This window comes from Mytilus galloprovincialis, chromosome 6, assembly GCF_965363235.1.
Source record: "Mytilus galloprovincialis chromosome 6, xbMytGall1.hap1.1, whole genome shotgun sequence".
Lineage (NCBI taxonomy): Eukaryota > Metazoa > Mollusca > Bivalvia > Mytilida > Mytilidae > Mytilus > Mytilus galloprovincialis.
The window spans coordinates 16,697,592-16,722,551 of record NC_134843.1 but is presented as its reverse complement, the minus strand read 5'-3'; the positions used below and the strand labels follow the sequence as shown (position 1 = coordinate 16,722,551).

The following is a 24,960-nucleotide window of genomic DNA, read 5'->3' as shown; positions in this document are numbered from 1 at the left end:
CACCAGTGAAGGTAACGCACGGATGAAAACACTGATTTCATTCATCATGTTCATAATTGATAATTACTATAAATATCATCTCAACTATGTAAACTTTCCGCAAAATTTTATTCTTCCCACGCCGGGAGTCGAACTATTGCTATTGGGATATCGAGACAACATCGCCTGCACTGACTAGTACTGTTTCCAGCGCTCTAGACCGTTTAGCCACCAAAATCTCCTTTCGGTACCGTGGCCTAACCACTGTAATCACTGTACCGTCATTAGAATCTAAAGTTGTATTATGATGTATAAGGCATGAAGAGGGAGTTGATTGCACTAGGTTACAGAAAGCTGAATTCTGTCTACATGGTATCTCGAGCATGGTATATAGCTAGGTGACCGAGTGGACTAGAGCGCTGGACACAGTGCAGGCGGCCTGAGGCAGGCGATGTTGTCTCGATATCCCACTAGCATGATTTTGAATCCCGGCGAGGGAAGAATAATAGTTTGCTTCCGCAAAATTGCAGATTTAAATTGTTAAGGGGTCTATTAGTTGTGCTGAAATATATGTACCATTTCTGTAACTTTGTATTTAAAACAACTTTTAAAGGTTCATGTCAAGCGAAAATCTCGGTTTCTAGTTTTAGACTATATCATGTATATGTATTAATAGCACTGATGTACATAATGATTTTCTTGATAAGATTGTGTGGAAGTTTAGTGTAGAGAGTAGCAAAATCATAACTGTCAACCGAATAAAAAGTACCACCAAAAGCACGTATTTTATCTCAAACATGAAAAGATTTTTTAATACTCGAAAAATAACTAATACTATTATTTTGACTGATACGCTTTATTACAAATTATAGTAACAAGGTCTTTGAAAGAAGTACTGTAAGTGAGGGAGGTAGAAGCACTGACAGATTAGAAGAACACTTGTTATACGACATCAAAAAATCTTTTGGAATCGTATAATGGTATGGTGTCGTCGTCGTCTGCCTCGTCTGCGTCGTCCGAAGACACATTGATTTACGGACATTAACTTATTTATTTAAGACGGTTCAATAGGAAGGTTGGGAGTGATTTTGGGGATGATGGTTCCAACCGTTTTGCAATTAGGGGCCTAAAAGGGGCCTAAAACAAGCATTTATCTAGTTTCAGGACAATAAATGGTGTATTAGTATTTCAATTGCTCTGAAATTGTACCACAATGTTTAATACCACAAGTTAAATGTTTGGATTTATTTTAATGGTTATGGGGCAAACAGTTCATGAATTAAGAGCCAAAAGGGGCCAAAAGCAAGCATTTTTCTAGTTTTCGGACAATAATGTGTGTGTAAGTGTGTGGATCTCTCTGACATTTAACCACAAGGTTCCATATAACTAAGGGAAGTCTGGGATTTAGTTTGAGGTTAATTGTCCCAATCATGTTGGAATTAGGGGCCCAAAAAGGGCCAAAAAGAAGCATTTTAAGTGTATGGGTCGCTCTGAAATAATACTACAAGGTTCAATACTACAAAAGAAATGCTGGGATTGAGTTTTGGGGTTATTGCGTTAAGGGGGGGTTTCAATAAGTTGGGGGATGATTTTGTGTGTACAATTTTCTTAAGGGATTCATTTTTTTTTTTCTATTTCAAATTTATCAAATTTTGAATATTTGAAAAGTTTCAAGAGGAAATCTTCAATTGCAATATATTATTATTGCGTAATAGATTTATAAGCTCTTTCACCACATATATTCTGTGTCAGCAACCTATTTTATGTCAAAATTTGATCACAATCAAAATTCAGACAGTATGAAGCTTGAATAGTGTGCCCAAATTTGCCACACTTGAACTGTTCAGGGTTCGACCTCAGTGGTCGTCACGGTGGCTGCGCTCAGCGAAGCATCTTATTAAAGTGATGCAGATGAAACAAAATTTGAAATAGTTGTATGTGTAATTTAGGTAACCAGTACATACTCGGGACTTTCAAATATTTGGAAGAGGATTTGAGCTGGATAGTGGCTGTGATATGTTCACATTGACAATGATTGACAAGTTGACTCTCTGTGGAGCGAACGGACCTGATGTAGAAGATTTGTTAATTTCATTTTGAAATCATCCGTGTATATATAATAGTATATTCGTCACACAACCACTTGTCTACATAATTGCCATGGCTGCTGTGACTGCCGGTACGAAATTTGCACATTGTAACACCAACTTTTACAGTACGCAAAATGAGTCTTTCGTTGACGAAATGCGTCTCAGGCGTATACAAAATGTAGTCCTGATTAAAATTTCCATGTATTATTAAAAAAATGCAAGCAGTAGGAATCAGTTCATATATTTGTTTTAAAAATAAACGTAACATTATAGATATGTTTTATACTATTTGAACAAAAGTACATTTATCTGATGATCTTCTGATTGGTACCTGCTATCGATCCAGACGACTTCTTAAAATCAGCCAGACCAAGACGAACCATCACAGCGAAAAAGTTTGAAAATTACCAGGCAACAAACATAACTTAAAAGCAAGTGAGGAACAATACTTTGTGCTTTGACATTCCCACCAGTAATACTCAACAATACTCAAACTCATTCTTTGTGTCCACAGTTATTAACTGGAACCATCTTGAGGACACTATTGTGCGCGAAACTAGCGTTGAGAGCTTTAAATCTGCTCTCACGAGACGTCAGTAAATCGACGGCGTCTTCACCCCGTTGTATTAAAGACAGAATTGGTAGCTACGACGTATTCATACAGATACAGATAACATCACATAGATATATGTTATATTATAACTCAGTAATATTATATTGAATTTAATCAAAAGTGCATTAATCTGATGATTAAAAAAACAAACACACACACAGTTATAAAATTGATATCAAATACCGGTAATAGTTCGAACATGCAAATAATTAATTCTTGTTTATTTGTCAAAAAAAACAACAACTATATTGTTATTTAAGAACATTTTACATTATAAAATAATGTGGGAAAATCAGAACTCTAAAATATTAAAAATTTAACAGTGCCATTTTATAAACAGATTTATAACACATCCGCTTTATCCCCCCTCTCAAAATGTGTATCTTTGGAGAAAACTCTTTGTCTTCTTTATAGGAGAGGAAATTATCTATCCAATCTAAAATTACACCATACTTTCCTCATGTTAACATGGTTAACAGCATAAAAATGAAAACACAGTCGAAATCCAATAACAAAATTACTAACATGTTCAGTTAACTCCGCCACATTATGTATGTATGTGCCTGTCCCAAGTCAGGAGCCTGTGTTATTGTCGTTTGTATATATATGTGAACAAAAACTACCTTTTTGTTTTTCGTTCTTTTTTTGTACATAAGTAAGACCTTTAGTTTTCTCGTTTGAATTGTTTTACATTGTCATTTCGGTGCCTTTTATAGCTGACTATGCGATATGAGATTTGCTCATTGTTGAAGGCCGTACGGTGACCTATAGTTGCTAATTTGTGTGTCATTTTGGTCTCTTGTGGAGAGTTGTCTCATTTGCAATCATACCCCATCTTCTTTTTTATATACTTTATTTTGATTGAAACACTCAGACACGTGTATACATATGTGTAACAAGAAGCAAAATACATAATCAGATTTAAAGGGTATAATTACAATATTTAAACTAATTTGATGATGAAAATTTCTTCATAACTTTAATATTGCAAACTGAAAGAAGTCTTTTCATTTTTTCAACACATGGATACCTATTGGAATATTCTGAAGTGTGGTTATTTCTTATATTTTACCAGTAACAGACTGTCACTCAAATAGATAGTGAAACTCATTCCCAATAACTCCAGATAAGTAGAGGCTGTAAAGAGCCCGAGTCGCTCATCTTTGCATGCTTACGTACTACATCTTCAACAAATAAAACTCTCAAACATTGTAGACTTGAATTGAATACATGCCGAAAATTGTATTATTGTTGTTAATTTTTCTGTTTACAGTTTCTCTTTATATCTCCACCTTTTGACCTTATCACCCTCACCCACTTTTTTTTCCAAAAAAGGGAGACAAAACACAGGTAACTATTTATAACTGCACATTTCATTGTTCGAAATGTGCCCAATGATATGATATGTAGTATTGTTTAATTGCTGCATCATTACTATTAGTATACTAGTTGTATGGGCCGTTGCCAATTATTGTAATTAGTAGACTTTGTCTTGCTGACCAATTTTGTGAGGGTAAAAATCGTCACGAAAAGGACAAAATGACAATTTCAAAACTATTTACTTAATTGAAGATCTTGTCTTGCTTATCATTTTTGGTCTCTAAGCCGTATCAAAGTTGATAGACAAACACAATAAAAATGGGGGGACGGGAATCGCCAGTGCACTCACACCATTCATAATTGAATGCATCTACCTGTAGGTAATCATCTTTTTCTTTGAAAATATCTATTGCGCTTTCCATGTATATGATTTTTTTAAATTACGCTTTTCGTATACATGTTTAAAAACTATTTAATCTAGCTATTCCTTGAAGCTTTTCGTATACCAAACAATACAATACAATACAATAAACTTATCCAACAAAGTTTATTATTAAGCTTCTAATGTTATTTTCTCAACAAATTATAGACAAAATTAATGTGTTGCATTTTTATTTCAAATACCATAGTTAAACGGATATGTTTTTAATAGATATAAGAAGATGTGGCCAGTATGAGTGTCAATGAGACAACTCTTTATTATGTACAATTGTGTTTTTTCCCTAGATTACCTTAATAATTATAGGATAATTGAACTATTGGCTGTGCTACTGTTATCATAAAAAGGCGGTATATATACCACGATTTCCCGAGAAATACAAGAACCTTTGTAATATCCCAAAAAACAACTTAGGCTGATATATCCCGATAACAAGATTTTTTATGGTGTTAAAAAGAAATAAGAGTGATTTCGTTATTTTATACTATTTTTCACTTTTTAAAAATGATTCTCTATTCTCCAGTTTATTTCTTCTAGTGTTTAATGTCTATCGCTTTGTAATGCCTGTCTGTATCACGGTTTGTTTGTTTTGTTTTGTATTGGTTTGTTTATTTAGTAACAATCCTATTGTTTGCCTGGATTTTAAACTATCAAAATTCTTAATCTTGTTCTTATTCTTATCCTTCTTTTTTTCTATTTTCCCTATTCTTCATTCCTCTTTCATTCTATTATTACAGTTTTTTTTTCCCATTATTGTCTCAGTATTCTGTTAACCCTATCAAGAACCTCCTTCGCTAGTTTATATACATTTTCTGCACAGGCACTTGTCTCAGAATTTTTCCCCCTCATATACCTTAATATAACATTAATTAAGGTATATAAGAAAAAATTCTGAGACAAGTGCCTGTGATTTTCTGCTGCTAATTCTTTACCGCATTTGGTACACGAATGTGACCGAGAATGTTTTAAATTTATTTTTAAAACTGGTTTACGAATTTTTTAATTATATAGCTTCGTGATCATTGAAATTCGTAGGAACAGTCGACCGCGGGTCTCACTAATTAGCGACAACAAGCGTCAACAAGCGACAACAAGCGTCAAAAAGCGACAAGAAGCGACAACAAGAATTATTTTAGCGACAACAAGAGACAAGAAGACTATTTAGCGACAAGAAAACATTTTTTTTATTAGATATAAAGAAATTTGTATTTAATGGTTTTTTTTAAATATACGAGCAGATATGTCTAATTAAAATGTTTTATTATATTGGTAGATGAAGAAATTTAACATTTGTGAAGAAGAAATTTAAGAGATTGAGCTTCTTTTTTTTATTTTTAAATATGAAGAATATGTATAAGATAATGCACGGGGGGGGGGGGGGGTAACTTCCTATTATTGGGTATACGGGGATGTGCCAAAAATATGGGTCATAATTTTGCGAGATTTTATATAAAAATGACCCTCCTTTTTAATGACATCCTATATTAAAATGCATTTACGTTTGATAATTGTATATTGATTTGGGGTATGATCTACATATCATATATAAATATGCTATTGATATGTGCACCAAACGATGTCAATTCATATATAAAAACTTAAGGGTAGCTGGTATATTTATGAATTATGAGTGATGATGAGTTAGTGCTTATATAAGCATGGGTCATATTTTAAATATTGTATTTAAGTATATGTCATTCTTTCTTAAATATTTATATAACTATAGGTACTGAATTTCAGTGAATGTTATATTAAAATGGGTATGTTTTTTGAGACAAAAATGGCACACCCCTACCCCCCCCCCCCCGTGAGATAATGTATGTATCTGTTTTCATCAAAGTCAAAGTATGAATAAACGAATGGCGATATATATGGAGCGGGCATAATGGAATATAATATTTTGATTCTAACAGTATAATTCATTGGTCTAAAAAACAAATTATAAGATAAATAATATGTTCTAAACATAAACAAAGGAAAAGCAAGGATTTGTATAGTACTATACAAATCCTTGGGAAAAGTAATCTCATAATACAATAATTAAACGTAATACTGGCTGTTATTCATAATAGATGATTAAATATTATGTAAATAATGTTTCCTTTTTTTCTATCAATTTTAACTTTCTTGTCGCTAAAATTATTTTCTTTTGCATATTCTTTTAATATTTATTGCAATAATTTATTTTAATTAAAAAAAAAATGTTTTCTTGTCGCTAAATAGTTTCTTGTCGCTTGTTGTCGCTAAAATAATTCTTGTTGTCGCTTCTTGTCGCTTGTTGACGCTTGTTGTCGCTAAAATTGTTGTTGTCGCTAATTAGTGTGACCGTCGACCGCCGATTCTGGAAAAATGCAGACTGCAGGCGACAATATTGAATAGTTTTTTTTCACCTACTTAACAGTATAGAAAACCATTAAATGTAGCGTCAAGTCCTTTGTTTTTCCACGGTTTTCTAGAAAGTGTACGGACTTTTATTTTAGACAAACGTTTTTGTTACTGTTTCACACTTTAAGTGTCAACAAATTTCATAATTTTGTGTTTTTACTATAATTTGTGTACATGGTGTATATCATCGTATATTGACATTGGCAGATGTAATGAATGAATTTAATGATAAGTGTACTGTGTATTTCATTGTTATCTTCTTCATGAGGTTTTTCATGTACCCTAGTCCAAATAATTATGCCGTTTTAGTACGGCTTTTTGATAAAAAATTTTGGACGCCTTCCGTCGTAGCGTAACAGCAAAATCAAAAATAGCCTTTCTAGACGGCATAATTATTTGGACTACATGTACCCTAGAGTCCAAATAATCATGATAATTGATACAGTCAACTCCACATTTCCCATTCCCTAACTAACATATATATATTCTTTGTATTTTACTTGACAGATAAACAGGCGGACCGACAGACGTAAATTGAGACCATACATTGTATGACAATCAGGTCAGGAATAACCACCAATTGGTGGATTTTACCTCATTTGACGTATAATCCACCAATTGACATATAATGGTATTTATATAGACCAATTGGTGTATAATTCTTTGTTTTTCAAAACAAATTATTCCACCCAAATGGAGCATTGTTTTCTTAAAACCATATTATGGTATGAAAACTTGTCAAACATTCCTAGTTTAGTATAGTGACATAACATATTGCATTTAATCGATAAGGCCACACCAATTTAATTCCTTGTTCGACGGACCCGCCCGCACCTATTTTTTTCAAAACAGAATTAATTATTTTTTTATTTTCACGCTTCCCGCATCCGGAAATGTAATCATGTCCATTTCGCGCACCTTTTTTTTGTTGTAATTATAAAAAGATATTAACGTTTGTTTTTAAAATCACAGTCTAACCTGTATATAAGGCCTAAAAAAATAATGTTGTGTTTCTGATCACCCCCTTGAAATTTTGAAGGGACGGTACATTTTAGGTAGGGATTTTTAATAGGCAGTGTCTGCGCGTACCCGCATGCGGGTACGAATAGCAAAATTGCCGTTCGTAGGCCACGCGTACTCACATCCGGTTTTATAATAAATTGCCATCGGATCGGGAATTAAACGTAAAATATATACAGAAATTATCGCAATTAGTGAATAAAATTGATCAACTACTTAGAAGTTTTGTAAACATTTATATATTATCATGATTATATGTAAGTGAACAGTTTTTCTCGGTTAATAAATATACTTGAAATGGGAAAAGAGTGATATACATGTGGGGCAGACATTCTCAAAGTTATCATGAATTGGCTGAACAATTTGTTCAAAAGTATTAGTCGATTAATTTTATACAATTGTATATATAAAAACAAACTCGGAGTCAATTGCAGCTGCAGAGAAAAGAAGAACTGGAAACACAAAAAATAAAGAGGAAATCAAGTTTTACAGAATATTTTTTTGTATTCACGGAGGCAAAAAATTCTAAACAAGTTCGACAGGAAAAATTAAGGCCTAATACATTAATCTGAAAAACAAAGGCCGATGCCAATAATCTTCTATGAAAGCTTCGTTAATAAATAACAAAATGTTTGACGAAAATGTAAACCTTCAGCGCATCAAAAAATAGTTTGCCTCTGAGGCGTGGAAGCAACTTAAAATTCGGATATTATATATTATAGGACTATAGTTTACAGGGACTGTAATCATGGTAATGTATATTTCATTTTCAATCAGTGTGCATTTAATTGCAAGGTTTATTATATATTATTAACTTATAAATACAATTCGAAAATATTATTTGTCATATACCCTTCACTCGTTCTACTCGAAATCCCCATATTATCGATAATTTCTGTATATATTTCACGTTTAATTCCCGATTTGATTGCATTTTATTATAAAAACCGGATGTGGGTACGCATAGCCTACGAATGTCAATTTGACTATTCGTACCCACATGCGGGTACGTGCAGACACTGCCTTTTTAATATATATAAAACTCAATTTCCAGTTACCAGACAAAAGTTTGGGATTTAATAGAAAGAGATTGATTACCCACTTTAAAAATCTCATGAATCTCCCTGAGATAACTTTTAGTTTACCCTTTTAAAATACCCCTTAAAACAAAAATAAGTCCAAACCTAAAAAAAATTTGGGCAGCACTTCCCCTAGGAAATAAGCTTTTTAAACCCAATTCCCCTATTTCAGGACCAAAAGTTTGGGATTGTCAGAGAAAGAAATTGAGAAGATGTGGGGCAGATTCATTTATAGGAACATGAACCAAACATCATCCCAAACCTACAGATAGACAAATATATTATATACACTGTACCTGGCAGAACACTTTCTTTTGGCAAAGCATCTGTGGCTTTTCATCAGAATGTCTAAAGCGTTGATTGGCTGACCAGTTTTAGATGGATTAATATCAGGTTCATTTTGAAGAAGGGTCTGGCATGAAAATTTGATAAATTGAATTCCAAAAAGATTGCATTGTTCCAACAGTTGTGTTATTGTCATCAATCTCAGTCCAGTCATTTTTGCCGGTGGCCGAGCACAAAATTTGTGTTGTGTATTTTTTTTCATCGATGTTAGACATTGGATGAATTTCATTGCTAATGTCAAAAAAGTTTTACTTTCTGTAAAATTTAGAAATATTTTTTTCTCCGCGAAATGGTCACACTTTCCGCGTTGAACATTGAAGAGGACGCGTTGTGTTGCCATGTTCAAACACTGACAAACGAAAATAACTACTGCGCATGCTCCCGCATATATAATTAGCCAAGAAGATTCCACTTTCCAGTACATTCTAAAAATAAGCCTTGAGTTTAAAATTAGCGTTGTTTTCTTTTGGGGCGATAAAAAGATCGAGGGACTTAGAATTTTTTATTTTCTTTCAGAAAAAATGGTCAGTAGGTATACAAATTATTTTTTTTCCCACATCATCTTTAAAAACTTTTGAGTCTGGGGTCTGAAGGACAGTCGGTCGGGTGACCGGAAACACAACATTTTTGTCGAGCCTGCAACTTTTGTTGCAGAAAGCTCGACATAGGGATAGTGATCCTGCGGCCGCTACGGCGGCGGCGTTAGCTAACTTCTTAAAAGCTTCATATTTTAGAAGGTGGAAGACCTGGATGCTTCATACTTTGTATATATATAGATGCCTCATGTTACGAAGTTTCCGTCAGTCACATGTCCAATGTCCTTAACCTCATTTTCATGGTTCAGTGACCACTTGAAAAAAAGGTTCAAATTTTTTGTAATGTTGAATTCTCTCTTATTATAAGTAATAGGATAACTATATTTGATATGTGCGTACCTTGCAAGGTCCTCATGTCTGTCAGACAGTTTTCACTTGACCTCGACCTCATTTCATGGATGAGTGAACAAGGTTAAGTTTTGGTGGTCAAGTCCATATCTCAGATACTATAAGCAATAGGGCTAGTATATTCAGTGTATGGAAGGACTGTAAAGTGTACATGTTCAACTGGCAGGTGTCATCTGACCTTGACCTCATTTTCATGGTTCAGTGGTTATAGTTAAATTTTGCGTTTTGGTCTGTTTTTCTCATACTATATGCAATAGGTCTACTATATTTGTTGTATGGAATGATTGTAAGGTGTACATGTCTAGCGGGCAGATGTCATGTGACCTTGACCTCATTTTCATGGTTCAGTGGTCAAAGTTAAATTTTTGTGTTTTGGTCTGTTTTTCTCATACTATATGCAATAGGTCTACTATATTTGTTGTATGGAACGATTGTAAGGTGTACATGTCTAGCGGGCAGATGTCATGTGACCTTGACCTCATTTTCATGGTTCAGTGGTCAAAGTTAAGTTTTTGAGTTTTGGTCTTTTTATCTAATACTATATGCCATAGGTCAACTATATTTGGTGTCAGGAAATATTTTATGATCTTTATGTCAGTTGCACAGGTTTTATTTGACCGTGACCTCATTTTCACGGTTCATTGCACAGTGTTAAGTTTTGTGTTTTGGTCTATTTTTCTTAAACTATAAGTAATCTGTCAACTATATATGTTGTATAGAAGCATTGTTAGCTGTACATGTCTGCCTGGCATGGTTCATCTGACCTTGACCTCATTTTCAAGGTTCATTGGTCTATGTTTAGTCATCTTGGTCAATGTTAAGTTTATGTGACAGTTGTTATAAAGCTTAGCTTTATCATGTTTATACTTAGGACTATCAACATAATATCAATGATTAGTATAGAAGGTGAGACATTTCAGCGTGTGCACTCTTGTTTTTTTAGGCCTAACTATTTTAAACCTATAAGCACCCCACCACACTGTGTAAATATCTGTGAGAATATTTGTTTCATCATAAAACCAGTGGTCCGATATAAATATATATAACAGCGGAAGTACCTGTACAGAACAAGACATTGGTTTCTTTCCCCCTTACTTATATTCCCTATCAAAAAATGTTCGTTGTAAGAATAAAGTACAAAGAACTTCTGAAGGATTTGTCTTCAACTGCAATTATATATGCTGTCGAAACAAAACTATCCATAGCCGCTGGATGTTTATGCACCTATCCTGATTGATTCAGTGGCCTGTCGTTCAGCATTATCGTTTGTTGATGTGGTTCATTGCTATTTTCCTGTTTGGATATATAAATTAGATCCTTGGTTTTCCTGTTCAAATTGTGTACACTAATAATTTTGAGTCTCTTATAGCTTGCTGTTTGGTTTGGATCAAAGCCTTGTGTAATAGGCCGTACTTTGACCCGTGTTTGTTATTATCAGGTTGGGAACAACCCTCCCTCAGACAATGGTTTTTTTACTGATGTAGAAAAGAAAATAGAAATACTAAGGATTTGTATAGTGCTACTATACAAAATCATTGAAAACTAGAATTTTTTACTCAACAAGAGGAGAAATACATAATATTTTAAACAACTTTTCTAAAAGAGGGGTCCACTTATTTTGAATAATATTAAACTGTTAAAGTAAATGTGATTACATGGTTAAAAGTCCAGGAATATTACAAAATTCTTGGACATGTTTTGACCATTTAATACCAGAAAGATATATAGTTCTTTGGGAAAATTTGAACCCTTTTGTACCAAAAAGTGTGTTTTACAAAAAAATATATTGTAACTTATATTTACCCCTCATAAAAGGAATATTTATAACATTAAGGGGTTGTTCCAAACCTGATTATGACATGGATGGAGAATTGTCTCATTGTCAGTCACACATACAAGACCAGATTTAATTAATCAATTATTTCTTGGTGAACAGGGAAAAAATACTTCATAAATTAAAGAAATGTCAAAGTACAAGGGATAAATCAAGTTTTAATATTGTCAAAACCTACTATTTTATTTTTACAAACAAAAAATTATAATCGCTCGCCTTTACTTTTCAAGCTTAGCTCAAAAATTTGCAAATTAAATATTTTTTTTATTAAAACTTTCAAATCGCTCGCTGGCCCCAGTTTTTGGAGTCCAAAAATCCGTAGAACAAGAAATTAAATTGGTGTGGCCTAATTGTATTTGAAGTTTCTTCTATTGTTATCTTGTCAATTCTTGATTGGCAAATTTACCTGTAATCACCTGTCAATGGACATCATTACTGTCTGCAGTCATGTGATCATGAGTACAACTCCACAGGTGAATGGAGCTCTTTGTTAATACTTGACTTTCATTATCAAAAGTCAATCATGGTCAATAGTACAAATGTTTCAACAAAAAAATTGTTGTACACATGCATTCTCAAGAGATGCAGCAGGCTTTGACAAAACTGAAACTTTCAGAGGACTCAATAAGGGTCATGAAATAGGTTGCAAGTTGCAAAATCATGCTCCTATCTCACACTAGCATTTAATTACAAAAAACTTGCATTATACATCAATTGGTCTATACCAATATACCTCAATTGGTGTATTATACATCAGTTGAGGTATAATCCACCAATTGGTGGTTATTCCTGACCTGACATAGCTCACCTGACCAATATTAGATTTTTCAAACAAACTTGAATTTCTACTATATATATTACCACCTATATTTAATTGTCTTTACATACATGTAATATCTGTTTTGAATTTTTTTATTTTTGGAGGGTGTGGCGGACTTTTAAACCGTTTTCGCCAAAATCTCTAAAATCAGAGTGAGATGATTTTACAAAGTTATGTTTATTTTCTTGGGATCCAGTCCTGTGAAATAAGGTAGTACGTGTTAAGACCGTTGATGCATACTTTGGCAAAATTTTTAGGTTGTAAGTAAGAAATATATACATTTAGACACAGAAATATTAAATAATAATATAAATTAATAAACTAACCGTTTGCTTGAACCAGTATTTCTATCTTTCATTAAGAAAGAATCTAACCTGGACTGTTTTCTTGGCCGTACCATAATGAAATAACCAACCTAACCATGGGTAGGGCACTTTAACGTACCTCAGGATGTTTTGGAACTTCGATTATCAAAGAAGTTGTTTATAAAAACAGCAATGTAACAATTGCTTTTACTTTAAATTAACAGCTAAAAGCCTATTATTTGTCATCAAATACAGGGTGTTTGACACACACCTTCTTTTGAAGAATATTTATAGAACTTAATTAAAAAGTAGGTCAGTTGATTAGTGATCACATTGATTCTGTTAAACTTACTGTTTTATATACTTTAAATGTTAAAATGGATGGAATGCAACTACATTAATTTTCGTGATCTCCACAGATACTTTATTAAGCCACACTCCCGCCTAAATCCGCCCCTGATGACAACCTGTCATAAGAGCACAAAATAGCCAAAGGTGATTTGATGCAAGTTTTCATCAAAATCTGACACTATCATGTTTTGGTCACTGCCTGATCCTGAGGCAGACTGGCACTTAATTCAATAAATGGATGAAACCCAAACTTTTGAAACTAAAGACCATTTTCATCAAGTTCTAGTCATGCTTATGAAATTACAAACTTTTTATTCCAAAAATTGGAATATTTTGAAATACTTTACATCATGAAATAGAAGAAAAAATATATATGATGATGAAAAACCACTGACAGCAACTATTGTGAACACCTTGGTGACCAGATATACTGTGGATTCATATATTTTCTTGGGTACCAATTTTCGTTGATTGAAGAAAATTTTAGTGAGTATTAAATTTCGTGGTTTGGAAAGTCTGCTTATATTCCTTTAGAAATTTTGTATTTCATCGAATATTTAAATTTTGGTTCCCCTAGGCCTGTTTCCACGAAATCCACAAAATGTTAAAACCAATGACAGCGACTATTGTGAGCACCTTGGTGACCAGATATACTGTGGATTCATATATTTTCGTGGGTACTAATTTTCGTGGATTGAAGAAAACTTGCATTTTAGTGAATATCAAATTTCGTAGTTTTGGCAAAGTCTGCTTATATTCCTTCAGAAATTTTGTAATTCATCTAATAATTAAATTTTAGTACCCCTGTTTCCACGAAATCCACAAAGATTGATATCAAAGAATATTAATGAATCCACAGTAGCTATATATTGACAGTCTCCCTTTATGAAAAGTTCTGGATCCCCACTGCAATTCTGCCCCCAGTTCGCAACAGTTGCCCACTACATGTAGCTTGAGTCCTGGTCATTTGAGGCTACTTAACAACAGGAAAGCCAGATATTTGAATAGAGGTTTTCAGTACATGCAGTAAGGCCGAGAAAATTTTAGGGGGTTCAAAATACCATATGACACCGGTAACCTGACCGACCCTGTTTTTTAGCCCGACCCTAATTTTTTTATTGGATCTTAAAAAAAAAAATGGTATCAACCGACCTGTTTTTGACACAGGTTATCTGTTAATCGACATAACAATTTATCTAACTTTTATTAATGTTAAAAGGTTAAACATGTTAAAATCCAAGAAATTTGCACAGCAGGTGCTTTAAAAACATTGCAAATGGCCGACTTCCGGTATTTGAAACTAATTACGGACCCGGACTTGGAATTTTTTTTTTTTTTTTTTAGGCCTAATGAACTGTTGTTTAGTTTCAAATTGTCAATCTTTTATAAATTAATTGCCTTTAAATAATTCCGTGAAATGAATGAAATGTAAAAAAATTAGAAACCTTTTTAAAATTTAAGACAAGAATATGTAACATTAAATTAGTCATTGTCAGATACAAAAGATCTAGGAGAGTGAAATTTGTGAAATACACAATAGTCATATGCAACTGGATACATTATAGCCTGCAAGTGCCTAATAATAAAATTGAAAATGGAAATGGGGAATGTGTCAAAGAGACAACAACCCGCCCAAATAAAAAACAACAGCAGAGGGTCACCAAGTGCCTAATACATGTATGAATTCTTATGCAGTCAAAGTCATTTTTGCCTGTAGAGTAAATATTCTTATACAAGAAACATCCTGTACAATTTAACCTATATATCTTTCAGTTTAGTCAAACCCAATTGTCAATTACCTCTCTTTAGTATTGTAGATTATGAATGTCTTGTTCAACTGTACTTTTACATTACAGAGCAAATAAAAGAAAATGCCACCCAAACCTAATACCAAAGAGACAAAGATTTTAATGTCTGAACTGATGTTACTGTGTGAGTGGGGAGAATGCTCCCATCAGTTTAATAATATGGAGGAATTCTTATCCCACATGAGTCAACATCTTATAGGACATCATTATGAAGTTGGAAGGGATGATCCAAATACAGGTATCTATTGTTTGTAACACTTAAATAAACATAATTTTGTCCAGAAAATTTGCCATATGACAATGTTTGAAAAAAACAAAAAGGCTGTCAAGAACCTCAAGTCAAAGAAAAAGTAACATGAGACAAACTTTAGTTTACAATCATTACCCAGAAAACAACAAAACTTAAAATATGCTGGAGTCAAAGAGTCAAGCCCCAGATTTAGATAACATAAATAAATATACCTGCATAGGGCCCAGCATCAAGGATAAATGCTTAAGAATTTGAAGACTTACCAGTAGAAACAATAAAGATAATAAAAAGTAGAATACTAAAAAATACAACACTGAATACACGGAGTCTAATAAAAAAGCAATATGAACCCTTTTAAAATAATACCAGAGGCTAATTTGTTTAAGTTTCATATTGACCAACATTGTATTATCATTGTTTATGGTGTAAAAAGTTGCATTTCTAAATCAGTGATTTTATACTAAACAACCTACAATTGTGACAACTGGCATTGGTTTTTAGCTCACCTGGCCCGAAGGGCCAAGTGAGCTTTTCTCACCACTTGGCGTCCGTCGTCCGTCGTCGTCGTCCGTCGTCGTCGTCGTTAACAATTTACATTTTGAACTTCTTCTAGAGAACCACTGAATGGAATGGAACCAAACATGGCATGAATGTTCCTTATGAGGTGATGACCAAGTGTTGTTACTTTGTAGCCAATCCATCATCCAAGATGGCCGCCAGCGGGGGACTTAGTTTAACATAGGACGCTATGGGAAATGCGTACAAATGACTTCTTTTAGAGAACCATTGAATGGAATGAAACCAAACATGGCATGAATGTTCCTTATGAGGTGCTGACCAAGTGTTGTTACTTTGTTGCCGATCCATCATCCAAGATGGCCGCCAGCCGGGGACTTAGTTTAACATAGGACCCTATGGGAAATGCATACAAATGACTTCTTTTAGAGAACCACTGAATGGAATAAAACCAAACATAGCATGAATTATCCTTATGGGGTGCTGACCAAGTGTTGTTACTTTGTAGCCGATCCATCATCCAAGATGGCCGCCAGCGGGGGACTTAGTTTAACATAGGACCCTATGGGAAATGCATACAAATGACTTCTTCTAGAGAACCACTAAATGGAATGAAACCAAACATAGCATGAATGTTCCTTATGGAGTGGTGACCAAGTGTTGTTACTTTGTAGCCGATCCATTATCCGAGATGGCCACCAGCGGGGACTTAGTTAAACATAGGACCCTGTTGGAAATGCATACAAATGACTTCTTCTAGTGAACCACTGAATGGAATGAAACCAAACATGGCATGAATGTTCCTTATGTGGTGCTGACCAAGTGTTGTTACTTTGTAGCCAATCCATCATCAAAGATGGCCGCCAGCAGGGGACTTAGTTTAACATAGGACCCTATGGGAAATGCATACAAATGACTTCTTTTAGAGAACCACTGAATGGAATAAAACCAAACATAGCATGAATGTTCCTTATGGAATGCTGACCAAGTGTTGTTACTTTGTAGCCGATCCATCATCCAAGATGGCCGTCAGTGGGGGACTTAGTTTAACATAGGACCCTATGGGAAATGCATACAAATAACTTCTTTTAGAGAACCACTGAATGGAATAAAACCAAACATAGCATGAATGTTCCTTATGGGATGCTGACCAAGTGTTGTTACTTTGTAGCCGATCCATTATCCAAGATGGCCACCAGCGGGGACTTAGTTTAACATAGGACCCTATGGGAAATGCATACAAATGACTTCTTTTAGAGAACCACTGAATGGAATAAAACCAAACATAGCATGAATGTTCCTTATGGGATGCTGACCAAGTGTTGTTACTTTGTAGCCGATCCATCATCCAAGATGGCCGCCAGCGGGGGACTTAGTTTAACATAGGACCCTATGGGAAATGCATACAAATGACTTCTTCTAGAGAACCACTAAATGGAATGAAACCAAACATAGCATGAATGTTCCTTATGGAGTGGTGACCAAGTGTTGTTACTTTGTAGCTGATCCATTATCCAAGAAGGCCGCCAGGGGGGGACTTAGTTTAACATAGGACCCTATTGGAAATGCATACAAATCACTTCTTCTAGTGAACCACTGAATGGAATGAAACCAAACATGGCATGAATGTTCCTTATGTGGTGCTGACCAAGTGTTGTTACTTTGTAGCTGATCCATCATCCAAGATGGCCGCCAGCGTGGGACTTAGTTTAACATAGGACCCTATGGGAAATGCATACAAATGACTTCTTTTAGAGAACCACTGAATGGAATGAAATCAAACATGGCATGAATGTTCCTAATGTAGTGCTGACCAAGTGTTGTTAATTTGTAGCCGATCCATTATCCAAGATTGCTGCCAGCGGGGGACTTAGTTTAACATAGGACCCTATGGGAAATGCATACAAATGACTTCTTTTAGAGAACCACTGAATGGAATAAAACCAAACATTGCATGAATGTTCCTTATGAGGTGCTGACCAAGTGTTGTTACTTTGTAGCCGATCCATCATCCAAGATGGCCGCCAGCGGGGGACTTAGTTTAACATAGGACCCTATGGGAAATGCATACAAATGACTTCTTTTAGAGAACCACTGAATGGAATAAAACCAAACATGGCATGAATGTTCCTTATGAGGTGGTGACCAAGTGTTGTTACTTTGTAGCCGATCCGTCATCCAAGATGGCCGCCAGTGGGGGACTTTTGAATGAAATTAAACATGTTCCTTTCCTTATAAATGAGGTTGTGTTGTCACTTTTAGCCAAATTTTATATTTTTTTATATGATTTCAAAAACCCAAGTAGAATCAGGTGAGCGATACAGGCTCTTGAGAGCCTCTAGTTTCATTTGTATCTAATTTTGTCATGTTTTGGCTTTTATAGTTCACTATATGGTATCAATTTTGCTCTTTGTTGAAGGCTGTATGGTGACCTATTGTTGCTAAAATCCACTTCATTATGACTCATTATCATGATTATACAATTGATATTTAGAAATATCTTTATCTTAAGGGTGTATTATTCTGACATTTCAGTCTCGTTGAAATTGCGTTCAGGGATTATTTCCAAAGCATGTGATAAAAGTGGAAAATAGCAATGAATTTAATTAATATCACAATCAAACTAAACTCCGTGAAAAAATTAGGTATTTACAATCAGTAGTTTTTGAGTAATTAAATTTTCAAATTTTATTACCAATCAAGGCAGTCTATTTAGCCAAAATTTGAGGAAATAGGTGGGGGGTACAAAAAATGATTTTACCAGACACATGTACATCCCATATCACTCTTGTCTTTTCAAATTACTTAGTTATGTATTGTTTCAATCATTTATAACAAAAAACTTGAGATCATATGCATTTTGTTCTGAAAACAGAGGAAAATCACAAATTGACAAAATTAACAGCATGGTTAATTTGCCATGAAAAAGCATCAAAGTATGACAAAACTTTCTTATATTAACACACTACCTATGTTTTTTTTTAAGTTAGATTTATTCAGGTTGGTCCACTCCATCTTTATTGAAAGTATAAAAAAAAGTTTAATTGTGGAACTGTGATTTTTTTCACGATAAAAGCCCCAAAAAGGGCAAAAACTGATAAAATATGGGCAGATCATCAATATTGGGTACTTTCTAAGGGCTGTAGCAAAAAAAAGAAGTGCACCACCTGGCCACCATATGATTTTTCTTCAATTATTTGTTTACAGTCATATAAACCCAATAATCAGGTTAAGAACAAAAGTTTAATTCTAGAAATTTTTGGGTGTACATCCTTAAAGAGTACACGAAGACAAGATGATATTGCTGACATTAGTGATTAAATAGATTATAAAAGTCAATCATTACACCAAAATTATGTTAGAAATTGTCAAAGATACATTTGTACCAGGGATGTTAGTTGTACAACAGAACTACCTTTTGTCAATGTTAGGCACACTTTGATATCCTTTAATTTGTTAGATGTTTATATATTTTTTAAGGACACCTCACCCATAAATGAAACTTAAGCTTTATGTATTGCCACTTTTCTTTTTATGTGAATATGTCTATTAGTCTACTTTGTAATATATATGTGCCCTCTGAATGATCCTTCAGGTAGTTAATATGCATGATATAATTTATATGTAAAATAGGAGACTGTTGTTTACATTTCAGACGGAGAGTTCCCATGTGAGTGGAGAGAATGTAACACAATGGTCCAAGGACGTAGAACAGATTTTCTACGCCATGCCTACTTCCATTGTTTTCATGTGAAAATTAAGAATATAGGAGAGCAGATGATACGTAAGATGGGGTTAAGGGGATGTTTATTAGAGAACCAAAGTCGTAATCTGATCCCAGAGTTACCAGAAAGACTGCAGTGTGGGTGGAATATGTGTGAGGTGAGGTACAAAAGGAAACCTGCATGTTATAGATTTCATGTGTCCTAAATGCTTTTCTATGGTCCGAATGTGAAAATTTACATATATATTGCTGCTGTTATATTTGAAATTGAATTAATTTGAGAATTAAAAAAATTAGATTCAGAGTTCAAGACCTGAAGTCAATCAATTTAAAGTAACATGCCATGATCAATACAAACTCAAATCAAACTGGGAGTGATACTTTGGTACTCTTGATGGTTAAGCTTAATAACATTAATAAAATCAATGGGATTTTAAACATGCATAATTATTCCTAGTCACACTGAAATAGATTTACTTATTCATGTTTAAAGTGGAAATAATGATATCATAACATTAAATTTCATTTTTTGTGTGTAAAAATATGCTTTGGTTTATAAATGTAAAACAATAATTAAAATACCCTCTTCCTGTCGGTTGCATATCTTGTTATCAGCTTGACTTGATATATACATGCCCCTTCGGTCATGGTTAATTGTATTGTTTTGCATAGTTTACAAGTTAAGGTCCTGTCATTTTAATTTTAAACATTTGCATTTTACTCTAAAAATAATGTACATGTCTCTATATCAACAGTTTATTTTGTAACAATGGATACATCTAGATTTGAATTATAGTTTATTTCAAATAGAATAAGATTTTATACATGTTATATACGCCATTTTAAGCTCACCTGGCCCAAAGGGTACCAACAGTGTATTTAAGATATTTGCACCACTTGTCATAGAATTAAAAAAAAAATCTTCTCATGCACTTGTAGGCTATTTGTTTCAAAAGTTAAACTGAATGTTCCCTAGGGAATCAAGGTTAAAAAAATATTTAATGGGATTTGGTCAATCAACCTTGCTACTGTTGATATATTTTCCTTGAGATGGCTAATGCTATAAATAAAAATAAATACAACTTTCATTTTTCCAACATTTAATTTTAGACGATAATTGACAATCCAGAGATATTTTACCGCCACGTAGATAACCATTCAGAGACATTTCCTGAGGGTAACAATTTGGAACACGGAGCTAGGTGTGAATGGGAAGGTAATGTTAACAAGTTACTTATTTTAAAACATTGATGTACATTATATTTATAATGCACTCACTCTTAAAGTATGAGCTTTATTGCTATTACCTACATTATAGCTCACCTGGCCCAATAGGACCAAGATGAGCAACATGGCTTAAAATAGATCATAATGGTAAAATGCAAGTTTTTATGCCCCACCTACAATAGTAGAGGGGCATTATGTTTTCTGGTCTGTGCGTTCGTTCGTTTATCTGTTCGTTCGTCTGTTCGTCGTCCGTTCGTTCCTCCGTCTGTCCTGCTTCAGGTTAAAGTTTTGGTCAAGGTAGTTTTTGGTGAAGTTGAAGTCCAATCATCTTCAAACTTAGTTCACACATTCATTATGATATGATCTTTTTAATTTGAATGTCAAATTAGAGTTTTAACCCAAATTTCACGGTCCACTGAACATAGAAAATGATAGTGCAAGTGGGGCATCCATGTACTTGGGACACATTCTTGTTTCTACAATTTTGAAAAGCATTATACATAGAGAAAATTTGGCATGGCAAAAAAGTTTAGAATGTTAAGCTCTACAATTGTCTATGATGTCAAAAATTTCAGTTGACTTCTTATAGGAGTTTATATGCTTAGTTTTACCATTTTTCTTTATTAAGTTTTTGCTTGTTATTTTAAAGAGAGAAAATTTAAATTGCAAAAACTATTAGCAAGGCAATTTCTTCATGGTCAAAATCGTCAGTTGACTCCAAGTTAGAGTTATTGCCCTTTGGTGACAATTCTTTCCATTAAAAAAAAAATTGGCTACTATCTTCAACTTCAAGATAAATAGAGATCTACAGAAACTTAAAATTAAAAAATGATCAGTTGGCAAGATCTTCAAATCTACAAATCCCATAGTTGAAAATATCAGACAACTCTTCTCTAGAATTATTGTCCTTTAATGATGTGAGGAATTTACCTCTTTTTTTAGCGTTTTGCCTTATATGGTTAAAATTATGATAAATAGATAAAAACTTGATCAACAAGACAAGATCTACTAGCAAGTAAATTTTGCTGGTATAGTTAGCAGATTGTCAATATTTATAGGAGTGACTGCTGTTAATGAGGATTTGTTTAACCTCTTTTGTGTTTTGAGCAAAAACTGAAGAAGGTAGATAGAAACTAGTCAGACTAATTGATCAACATCAACAAAAAAAGAAATTTTTGTCATTAATTCTATTTCTGTTTACAATTTTGAAGAGTGTCCTTTGTTAAATATGCATATAGACCAAGGTGAGCAACACAAGCTCTTCAGAGCCTCTAGTTGTATCTCATGTATCTGTCCAGCTGTTCTTCTGGCTGTTCATCCTTCAAATAATTCGGTCACTTTCAAAAATATTTCCAGAATGCCATTGTCGTTTGATTCCGAAAATGTGTTGTTTGGAGAACTTGTTTTTCTGGTTTTAAAATCATGATTAAGAGTTGCTGTTTAATTAACCTTATAACATAATTAATTTTTATTGGGATACAATTGCTTTTAAGCAATCTGTAGACTTATACCATTGACTCAGGGCCATGATGCCCTCACGTCAACCGTTTTATTCTAAACATCAAGGAACATCTTAGATTCTTGAGATTGTCTTGCTTTAAATGGTATAAAAAACAAAAGGATTGAATTTAAACAACTGTCCTATAATGTTCTTCTCATAATCTTCATGTGTCGATATTTCCCTTGACTTGTATGCATGTTTTTAACAACACGGAAAATCAGAATTAAGCAGTATTTATATTTAGTGTTTTTTTTTTAATTTAGAAACACAGAGGGAATTCCCCAGTTTTGATAACATGCAAGAGTTCTCTGAATTCCGATCGATAAATATATTTCTGTCATATAAGAACTGAAGTTGATTTGTCATATGTGTCACCGTTATGAAACTGATATTTGATATTGTACTTCCATAAAGAAATGAAGGTCGTTTAATTAACATTTAATATACGCCCTTGCTACAAATCACAAATCTAGGGTTTGTTTATATAATTGTGCGCATGCGTATAGTTTTCTTGACTTGAAGGGGTATCAGACTGAATGGTTGCTCTGGATTCCCCCACTCCATTGATTAATTTGAAACTCACGAGATCCTGTCTATGTCTGTCTGCTATTGTTGTTGCATAATTTTAAATCATATGCATCATTTAAATTAAAATAAATGTAGTCCACGACGTAAAGGTGTAACTAAAACACCCCTTCAGCCAAAATGGAGTCTTCCATATTATCGCTTCGAGTTGTCTCCCTCCGTAAGTAACTTTAGTTAAACAACGATACTTTGAGAAAAGTTAACTTGTTCTGTCGATTGACGTTGTATTATATGAAAACCGATCACAATTTAAACAGAGGAATGTGTACAGAAAGGATTCATACCCACTGACCCAAAGGAAATTAAATAGAGTTAGGAATAGGGGTTCCACCTAGAATTCATGTAGGAAAATAGGTGATAAGGTACCATGTGAAATACCTTCTCTCACTCTCAGTGACTGCTGTGGAAAGTCAACTTGGAATTAATATTACAAAAATAAAAGACAATAAGTACATTGTTCATACACTTGTATCGAGGATTGGCTATTTTCAAAGTTGAATAACTATTCAGATTACGTAAATTACATTTTACGAGTATTTTACATGTGCAGTTAAATTATTTTTGAAAATAATAATAATACATGTATCAATGAAAACAATGGCAATCGTATCCCTCAGAGCAATCTGCTCTTTGATTATTATACATGCCCGATAATCTTTTGACGGTCCCGGATGTATTATTGTATATAAATGTCCGGCGTCCGTCTGTGCGTCCGTCTGTCCAACTGTCTGTCCGGTGTAAAACATGTGGCACTGTAACTTGAGAACGACTTATCCAAATTTCATGAAACTCAATATAGTTGTTTCTTATGTTAATCAAATGATCTGTATACTTTTTTGTGAAAACAAGATAAAAACTTTTTGAGTTACATGACTTTGTAACTAAAACAGGGGTGTTTTTTTTTCACATGTCGCACCCTATCTCAAAAATGATGTATGAGTATTTCTTAAAACTTTACAAATTTTTTAGTTATATTAATCTAAAGATCTGTATACTTTTTGGTGACGCTTCAAAATTTTATTTTTTGAGTTATTGAGTATTTTGTAAAACGTATCTCAAAAACAATTAATGATTATTGCTTAAAAAACTTTACACACTTCTTTGTTATATTGATCTAAAGATCTGTATACTTTTTGGTTTTGATACAAATAAAGGGGGGGGTGTAGGCAGAGGTCACATGTCGCGCTGTATCTCAAAAACAATTTATGATTATTGCTTCAAACTTTACACTCTTCTTAGTTATGTTAATTTAAAGATCTGTATACTTTTTGGTGATGATTCAAAATTTCATTTTAGACATGTTAGAGTAATTGAGTTTTTTGTTAAAAAAGGGGAATTTTCACATGTCGCGCTGTATCTCAGAAACTAATTATGATCATTGCATAAAACTTACACACAAGACAACGGGCGTATCATGCGCTCATGGAGCAGCTGTTTATTATTTTCAAAATCTGAAACTTCAAACAGAAACCCTGAAAATTTGAAATCTTATATAAAAGATCTTTCTCAGTCTCAATATTAGAAATATCGGAGGCATTCTAACTGGTTGACTTGTTTTTTATCATTGTAGGGTGTGAGACTGTTGCTAAAAATAAGTATAAATTACGTGAACATCTACGTAGTCATACACAGGAGAAGGTGATAGCGTGTCCAACCTGTGGAGGACTGTTCTCATCAAGGACCAAGTTTGTAGATCATGTTAAAAGACAGGCAGGGGTTGAATGTAAGTATATGTGTATTTAATGTGCAAACATTTACTGAAAGGGAGATAAATATGGTTGTGGTTTTATTTATTTGACTAGTGGCTAGGTTTTTTTAAGCCCCA

General features: G+C 33.7%; 1 protein-coding gene across 1 annotated transcript in view; it reads left to right on the top strand.

Annotated features, from left to right (window-relative positions):
* The first annotated feature begins 6,765 nt into the window (after positions 1–6,765).
* LOC143079069 (histone H4 transcription factor-like) overlaps positions 6,766–24,960 on the top strand; it is a 59,113-nt gene continuing 40,918 nt past the window's right edge. Inside the window, exons 1-5 of the mRNA XM_076254226.1 lie at positions 6,766–6,902; positions 15,381–15,570; positions 19,754–19,980; positions 20,933–21,038; positions 24,706–24,858. Coding sequence (XP_076110341.1) covers positions 15,396–15,570; positions 19,754–19,980; positions 20,933–21,038; positions 24,706–24,858 — 661 coding nt within the window. The 5' untranslated portion in view covers positions 6,766–6,902; positions 15,381–15,395. The remainder of the gene's footprint in view (positions 6,903–15,380; positions 15,571–19,753; positions 19,981–20,932; positions 21,039–24,705; positions 24,859–24,960) is intronic.